Source organism: Piliocolobus tephrosceles, unplaced genomic scaffold (assembly GCF_002776525.5).
Source record: "Piliocolobus tephrosceles isolate RC106 unplaced genomic scaffold, ASM277652v3 unscaffolded_29130, whole genome shotgun sequence".
Taxonomy (NCBI): domain Eukaryota; kingdom Metazoa; phylum Chordata; class Mammalia; order Primates; family Cercopithecidae; genus Piliocolobus; species Piliocolobus tephrosceles.
The window spans coordinates 482-9,559 of record NW_022312233.1 but is presented as its reverse complement, the minus strand read 5'-3'; the positions used below and the strand labels follow the sequence as shown (position 1 = coordinate 9,559).

At 42.5% G+C, this 9,078-nt stretch overlaps 1 protein-coding gene across 1 annotated transcript; it reads right to left on the bottom strand.

Moving 5' to 3' along the window:
• Positions 1-55: 55 nt before the first annotated feature.
• LOC113222065 (transmembrane protein 237-like) lies at positions 56-7,895 on the bottom strand. Its single transcript, XM_026451403.2, has 5 exons — positions 7,681-7,895; positions 5,207-5,238; positions 4,572-4,576; positions 3,207-3,263; positions 56-1,090 (listed from the first exon to the last, which is right to left on the bottom strand). The coding sequence occupies exons 1-5, from the start codon at positions 7,720-7,722 to the stop codon at positions 945-947; spliced, it is 282 nt and encodes a 93-aa protein (XP_026307188.1). The 5' UTR covers positions 7,723-7,895; the 3' UTR covers positions 56-944.
• Between the last annotated feature and the right edge of the window lie 1,183 nt (positions 7,896-9,078).

Below are 9,078 nucleotides of genomic sequence, written 5' to 3'. Positions count from 1 at the left end.
AAAAAAAGAGGCTAGAAGAAACAAGGAAGGACTCTTTTCTAGAGACTTCAGAGGGAGCATAGTCCTGTAGACAACTTGATTTTGGACTTCTCACCTAAGAACTATGAAAAAACAAACTGTTAAGTCGCTCAGTTTATGGTAATTTTTTAGGGCAACCCTAAGAAATTAACATACATATTTTACAAAAATGGGATCCTCCAATACATACTATTTTATAACCTTTGTTTTTTGATTTAGTAATACACAACTGATGATTATCCATGTCACCCTAACAATCCTTTTAATGGGTACCTGGTTCCTATTTATGGATAAAGTATGATTTATTTAGCCAGTATCACACCATTAAATATTTGGGTCATTACCAATTTCTACTCTTATAATGTTGCAGTTAACATTCTTTAATTACTGCAGCTATTGAATTTACTACTATTCCCAGAAATCCGACAGACTGTATCTATGCCCCATGAGCAAAAAGCATGAGTTCACCCATTTCCCATCAATATTGGATTTTATAACTAGAAAAAAGCATTACCAATTTGATAGGCCAAAAAGTGGTATAGTATTTTGTTTACCTTGTGAACTGCCTGGGACATAGAAAGACTGAACAAATGTTAGTTGTTGTTTCATTATATTATTGTTAGTACAGAATCTATCATTTCCCCACTAATCTGAAATGTCCATTTCATCATTTACTAGGTTTTTCTATGCACTGAGATCTGAACTTTCTGTTTAGTCCTGCATTTGTCGCCCTCCTCTCATAATCTATACACATATGATCAAAAGAGACCTATAAAGTATTCTTGGCTGAAGCCATTGGAGTTATTCTAGTGGTAAATTTTTAAACATAAAAGCAAGAACCCACCTGTGGGATATTAATGGGGGGAAAAATGAGAGCAGAGAGGTTTTTATCATGTCACCAAAATCACAACCTAACTTTGGTTTCTTCACGTACCAAGAGGTAGCCTTGTCTTTTTCTGTCTTCTTTGAACAGGAGCCTCTGGGTGCTCTTTGAGTTCTTTAGTTGATGGCTCACTGCCCTCAGAGGGCCTTCGACCAGCAGTCTGAGCAAGGCCTTCCAAAGAAGCACTTGCTACAGAAAAACAGAGTAGAAAAAAATGAGATTACTTGAGCAAAGATCACTGAATTTTAAAAAGATGGAGGAAAAGGTAACTAGAATGTTTCCTATAGAATAACCCCATCTCTTTCAGAACTAATTGTCCCTGAAATCTTTCCTTCCTCTTCACCTGTAACTTTGGGATTTAAGTTAGGAAAAGAAATAAATGAAGGAATAAGAAAGGCTGAGGAAGAAAAAAAGAGGGGGCTAAAAAGAAGAGCAAAAGACAGGAGGAGAAGAAATTGCTTCAGAACATTTAGAACTTTCAAAAAGGTGCAAAACATAATAAAAACTGACAGAGAATTCTCTTACTTGCCTTTTGCCTTAAGAATTTTCATCAGCCTCTATATAGTAAAGTCCTTCACTAATAAGTTAAAGAATGATAAAGTCATCATGGATAATTGGAGTTAGCAGATAATTTATCAATCTCTTCATTTGGTCATTCACTTCAACCTCTTCCCTCATGAAATCTTTTAAAAGAATTTCAACACATTTTGGCAGATTTGGATTTTACCTGACTGCATTCCCTTCCTTGCTTGTCTACTTCACAAAAGAAGAAATGGAAATGCACCGGGCGCAGTGGCTCATGCCTGGAATCCCAGCACTTTGGGAGGCCAAAGTGGGCGGATTGCCTGAGGTCAGGAGTTCAAGATCAGCCTGACCAACATGGCAAAACTCCATCTCTACTGAAAATACAAAAATTAGCCAGATGCAGTGGCATGCGCCTGAAGTCCCAGCAACTCAGGGAGGCTGAGGTAGGAGAATCACTTGGACCCAGGAGGCGGAGGGTGCAGGTAGCCAAGATTCACACCATTGCACTCCAGCCTGGGCAACAGAGCAACACTCCATCCCAAAAAAAAGAAGAAAAAAGAAAGAAATAGAAATGTATCAATAAACAAATGAAAAGATGTTTAACTTCACTAGTATTTAGAGAAATGCAAACTAAAATAAGCTACTTTTTGCCCATTAACAAAAAAATTTTAATGATTGATATTGTCCAATGTTAAGGATTTAGAGAATGAGACACTCTCAGACTCTACAGGTAGCAAGATAACAACTAAAGCTTCCTTAAGGTAATTTAGCAGTCAATCATACCAACAACACGTCCTGCACCCAGCAATTCCACTGCTAGCAATCCATCCCACAGAAGTACTTCTTCCCTACCAGCCACTATTTTATGCAGAACTGCAACACTGTTGGAGTGAAACATTGGAAATAACCTAAATAAATAACAGACCGGTGATTATGGTACATTCTTATCATATAATACAATGAAGTCACTGTTTAAGAATACATAGAACTCTATGTATTAAGAAACAAAGACAGTATGTATGATTCCTTTTATGTTTTTCTTGTTGTTGTTGTTTGTTTTAAAAAAGGAGGAGCAACCACAGAAACCTTTTAGGAGTGTGAGAGGTCACAAGTAAAAAGTGAAGTTAAAGGATCAGGCAAAGATAACCTTGAGGTTTCAAGCCTGAGTGCTGGGAAAATGGCAGGTTCCATTAGCAGAAAATTATGAGACGTAAAAAATTATTTATTCTTAAAGGCAATGATGGATTCTAGATGTGCTGGGTTTAAAGTTACAGACGCAACTTCCAGGATTATTAGTGGATGACTAGGACAAAAACGAGTTCTGCTCATGACTGAAGCTTTACTATTTAAATGATGATGTGGCCATGCTTTCAGACTCATGCTCTAATATAGAGATATTCTGACTGAAGCGAGATTTAAGAACTCTGTGTTTCTAAATTCAGTATCTTGTTCAAGGGTCTGGAATCAATCATAGCTTAAAACCATGTATGTTGTCTAGGGATAAAAGACCTTAAAGAGTTCAGGAACATCATGGAAGTAGGAGCTTAGATGGCACCACCTTCTATTCCATGAATGCATCCAGATACTCCTCAGGCTGCCTACTGCCCTGCACCTCACCACCACTAGGAATTCCACTGCTTCAAACTGGCCTTAATTCTATCCTCAACGAAGTGGTGATTCTGGGCTGCTGGGGCCTTACTTCTCCCTGATCTGTGATGTTTACCATACCTGAGGTCCTGGGAAAACTTGTGATCCCACACAACAAAGAATAACATCTTACCTGGTGTGTTTTTTGTTCTGGGCTTCTTTTTCTTAGGACGACTAAGTGGAATATCATCTATAAAGCAGGGGAAAACGTCAACAGAAAAGGCTGTCTAAAATTCATTGCAGAGAACAATCAGAAGAGAACTTTTAGCAGGGAAGAATTTTCCCTCTCCTCCCTGGGCCCAGCAAACTTTTGTTCTTCTTTTTTTTTGTTTGTTTTTTTCTTTTTCTGTTTTTTTTTTTCTTTTTTTTGTTCTAAGGGCCCAGCAAACTTTTATAGATTAGGGGAAGAAGGCAAGAAATTGAGAAGACCAGAAAGCGCCCACACTGTGGTACCAGTAGCACACTGCGAGTCAGTAATGTTAGAAACCATGACACAGAAAGTGGGTTCGACAAATATTCATCTGATCCCCTACATTTTCCAGTCCCCTTGCACATAAGTGTGGTCTATGACTGGTTCTGGCCTATAGGCTGTGAGCAGGTGATCTGTGTCATTTCAGAGCCAAACGTTGAAAGAGCCAGTGAGTAATCTTTCAGCTTCTCTTCCCTTGTTGTGGTGACTGAGGAAGCCTCATGTTAAGATGGTGGGACCACAGCATAGAAGTAGCCTAGATTGCAAGCCAGGCGCAGTGGCTCACACCTGTAATCCCAGCACTTTGGGAGGCCAAGACGGGCAGATCACTTCAGCTCAGGAGTTCGACACCAGCCTGGCCAACATGGCAAAACACTGTCTCTACTAAAAATACAAAAAGTAGCCAGGCATGGTGGCACACGCCTGCAATCCCAACTACTCAGGAGGCTGAGGCAGAAGAATCACTTGAACGCAGGAAACAGAGATTGCAGTGAGCCGAGATCACACCACTGCACTCCAGCCTGGGCAACAGAGCAAGACACTGTCTCAAAAAAAAAAAAAAAAGAAGTAGCCTAGATTGCTATACCAATAGTAAAAAGGTAGTGAAAGGCAATTGTCCCCAGTTTTTGCCATAGCGGAGTTGGTATTAATTAGAAATAACCCTGTGTGATATTAAGTCACTGAGATTTGGGGGTTTTTAGTATAGTATACCCTTGTCTACCCTGACTAAATGAGACAAAGGAAGGTGCAGTCCTTGTTATAGAGCTACAAACTAGCCAACAGTTGTGTCCTCAGTGACCCCATTCAGGGATGAAGTGCTTTTATAATGGCAAGGTCATCCAGTGCTATATATTAATGACAATTTTTAAACGGTAGTCATGGGAGATTATTTGACAAAAACATATTGTAGAATTACAAATTACACCATTCAGATTCAGTTTTAAGAGAAACAAACCAAGGAATCAAACTAATTTTTGAACACCAAATACCATATTTAGAAAATTTTATATTCACATTAAACTAACTCACCTTGACTAACACGTCATGTAACACCAAACAAATTTAACCAGCAGGACAAAGACAAAAAAAGGAACAATTAATTAGAAACCTGTTAATATTCACAGTGAAAATTGACTTAAATCATTACAAATTTAAAATAAAATTAGCTTTCACGTAATAGCTAGTTTACAGACTAGTTTACTGTTTAAAATTAATAAGCTGTTTAATAACACTACTAATAAAATAATGTCAATATTTTCTGAACCTACATATACATATTCCCTACTGTCTATTAATAAAGTGGATTAAGCAGATTAAGAACTCTTACTTGTCACTGATTAAAATCAGCTTAAACTCTGAGGAAACTATTCTCACAAACGAAAGATCAGAATTCTGATTTAAAAAAAAAAGATACTAAAACAGTTAGAAAGGGAATGGATCCATTATCCTACCATGTTGATATTCAGGCTTTTAAATATAACATTCAATTATAACTGTTATTCTTATAATTCAAGGATTTTTCACCTTTAAAATTTCAGAAAATCCCTAAATTTTTCAGAAGAGTTTCCAGAATCATTGTAATTTTGCAATGATACTAGTTAATTTTTCCACTGTCTTTTCCATTTTTAAAGCTCAATAATGAAATTTCTGTAAATTATTTTTACCTTGGCACAGGTGGAAGGGTTCGTGGAGGACGCTGTGGGGGGAAAAAAGAAATTTGCTTGTAAGTAAAAGCCTAGAGCATCTTTACTTCATGTATTCCAAACACCATAAAGCTATTCTTTTCTTTTCTTTTTTTTTTTTTTTTGAGATGGAGTATTGCTCTGTGGCCCAGGCTAGAGGGCAATGGCACGATCTTGGCTCACTGCAACCTCCATCTCCTGGGTTCAAGCAATTCTCCTGCCTCAGCCTCCCAAGTAGCTCCCAGGCACCCACCACCATGCCCGGCTAAGTTTTGTTTTTTTAGTAGAGATGGGTTTTGCCATGTTGGCCAGGCTGGTCTTGAACTCCTGACCTCAGGTAATCCGCCCACCTTGGCCTCCCAAAGTGGTGGGATTACAAGAGTGAGCCACTACCCGGCGAAACCACTTCTTTCAAAAGTCTGTTGTTCAGACATGACAGAAAAATATAATGGATCGGACCAGGATCTTCAAATCTCTTGATAATCTTGTTCATCAGTGAAACCTGGGAGGTACTGATGAGAAACACGGGCAATTTAAAATTTGTTCTCTCATTCTAAATTTCATATAAAATTATTTCCTTCCTACATTCCTTTCTATCTCTAGGCCAGGCCCTTTTCTAAGCATTAGGAGTATACTAATGAACAAAACGGAGAGAACTCTGCTTTTATGGAACTTACAATCTGGTGGTTATTAGAAACAATGTTAAATATATATAATATATACTATATATTATATGCAGCATGTGTAACATATATATGCTATGTTTAAGACATATATCTTGTATACATATCTTGTGTATATATACACACACACAAACACAAACACACAAAATGTAATGCATGAAGGAGACTGAGTGCTACGTTTGTTAGGGAAACTTTCTCTGAGATATTTGAGCTGAGACCTGAATGAGAAAGGAGCAACCGGAACAAATGCAAAGATTTTTAGGTTAAATTGGGCCTGGAATATTTCAGGTAAAAGGACAGCAAGGCTGCGGCACAATTACCAAGGAGGTAGGCAGGAGCCAGATTTAGTTAAGGCCTTGCAGACCAAGGGAAGGAGTTTGGATTTTGTTTTAATTCAATGGGAAACCAATGGAGGTTTTAAACCACATACTAACACAAATTTTTAAAAGGCCACTTGAATATACTGGGAAGAATGCGTTTTAGGGCAGAAAGAATGGTGGGGGGAACCCTTCTAAACGCTCATTTATATGAGTAAGAAAAGTGTTTGTAGTTCAGAGAGCATTACAGTTGAGAAGTATTTTCAGAATCAGATACTAACAGAAATGCCTAGAAGCCAATTTAATGTTCCAAGTATCTCATGCTGCCTGCATAAGACATTTATTCAAAAGGGTTAAATGTTAGACATTCTTGTACTTTGTCCCATTTAGCAATCCATTCGTTCGAACAGTAGATTAATGCAAGTACTACAAGATTAGGACGAGGCAAGCACCCGTAATACCATCCAGTAGTCAAAATTACAACTGGAAAACAGTGACAATCACGGGAACGCGCTATTGTTCTACAGATGCTACGAAGTGCGCGCGATCGATCCAAGGACTCAGTTCACGTAACTGATTTCAAAAGTCCCGCAAAAATGACGTTCCACCCACCCAGAGACCCAACCTCTACTCCTCAAAAGTAGGACGGCTCAACTGGAGACAAAAATCCTAACGACTAAAAGTAGCTAAGGCTCGCTTACCACAGGATTCTTTCCCATTCTGTGTTTAGCCGGCCTCGGCGGCCTCCGGCCCCCAAACACAGGGCGCCCCACCCCTCCCGGCTCTGTCGCACGCGCAGGCGCAATGCGTCATCTGGCAGCGCCGCCGGGCTAGTACCCGGCACGCAGCGCCCAGTGGGTATGCTGGGGTGAGAGGCGCGCAGGGACCCGGATTGGCCAGTCCAGACTAGCCCTGCCAAAAAAGGGGCCTCTGAGTTGGGGTAATGTGCCCAGGAGCAGAGATCCGGCGACCGTGGCGCTGCAATTGCAGCTTTCCCGTGGTTTCCTAAGTGGTAGCGGTGATTTGTTTGCGGGAAGCGGGGCGTGAGGGAAGACCTTTGTTAAAGGACTCCGCAGGCGAACAACGATCTCTTCTAGGCAGCTACTGCCCTCTCGGAGGAGGAGTCTATGAGAGGCCTGGCTGGAAGCCCCAGCACCCGCCGGGCGCCGGGCCTCAGAAGTGAGGCGTCGTCGTGGTAACGCGGGCTCAGGTCCCCGCAAACTTCATGCCAGGCCTCTCTCCCCCACTCCGGGAGTTCGGTCCCGGCCTCGCCTGGGTCTCCGTCCCACTCCTGTGAATGCTGGAGGGGCGGACGCGCGCACCCCATGAGCAAGGCTCTTCCTCAGTGATCCCCAGCTCGTTGGCGCCCCCCCCCACCCCCACCCCCACCCCCACTCCGCCAAGTATAGCTGTTTACCCGCCACCTCTCGAGGACGACGCGCCCCTCGCCGCTCACCAGGTGGCCCTCCTCCAGCCGAGCCCCCGAGTCAGCCCTCATGGTGCTCTCCCCGCGGGGCTTCCCCGGCGCAACCTTTGGCGGCCGGAGCCCAGCTCCCCGCGACGCTGCAGCCTGCGGGACGCCGGGGCTTCGTGGCGCCTGGCGAGGCCGCCTCCCCGTGAGCCAGGTCCCCGCCCGCCTCTGCCCTGCCAAGCACTGCTGGGTTTGGGACAAATGCGTTTACTACTCCAGTCTGTGCGGGCCTGGGTGTGTGGATGTGTATTAATATAGGCAATTCTCACATTTTCTCCGATTGCTTACCCTTCATCCCACAACTGTGTAAATCAAATTTGGAAAAACTTTTTCTTGAAGAATCTTAAAATCAAATCCGACCTCACATAAATATCACTACAAACTACTTAATTTGCATCGTTTTGTTTGGTTAGTGATTTGTTTTTCTAAGACCAGCCGAGCGGGCGCAAAAGAACCAGCGGGTAGGCAAGTGTAGGAGCAAAACTGCAAGTTTATTTTGGTAACCTAAGGTGTGGGGAAGAAGTCTGTCCGCCTCTGGCAAAGAAGGCCTGCAGAGTCCCCGCCGTGGGGCTCTCCGACGGAGTTCCCACAGTCCTAACATCACGACAGGAGTGGGGCTGTGAGAAGGCCGCGTGGCTCAATGGCCCAGAGCCGCTTTTCTAGGAGTGGGAGGGCAATAGGCGGGGCAGGGGCGTGTTGGGGGTGTTCCGCAGGTGCGACCAGGTAAATCTTGGGCTCTTCGGATTGACGTCACCTGGCGCATGCCCAGTTGGTCTGCACCTTCCCGGGTGGCCGGCTGCATTTTCGGCCCCTGGGAAAAGTTGGGGGGGTGGGGGGGAGATGAAGAACCCGGAAGTGCACCATCTTGCCTCCGTTCGTCCAAACAGTTAGGTTTTTTTCTTTTAAAGATAACTTTCACTTTAAGTAATAACAGAACTACAAATATTTTGAATCATGCATTCTATTTTACAGTTAAGAAAGAGATGGGAAAGATGGAAGAATGGTGTGGATATGGATCAGAGAATGATGCAGAAGATGAATAGATACAGGGACAGGGAAAGCGCCTGGAAATCTCAAATCTGGGGGAAGAAAGAGAAACAGGACTTTGTAATGGCATCCTAATCTTGTTACCAAACAAACAGGGCTTGTTGCCCTATATGCACAGAAGCCAATATTATGATGCTGGTTTTTTGAGAAAAGTTTTTATTGCGAGTCAACTAACAAGGAGACAGGAGTATAGCTCTAATCTGTCTCCCTGTGCTGGCTTTAAGACAGTATTTTTATTAGAAAAGGTTTAGGGAATGGATTCTGGGATTAGTAGGTGATTGATGGAAGGAAAGAAGCCATCTGGAAAATCCTCTGGCGTTCGCGGTTACCTCTTCA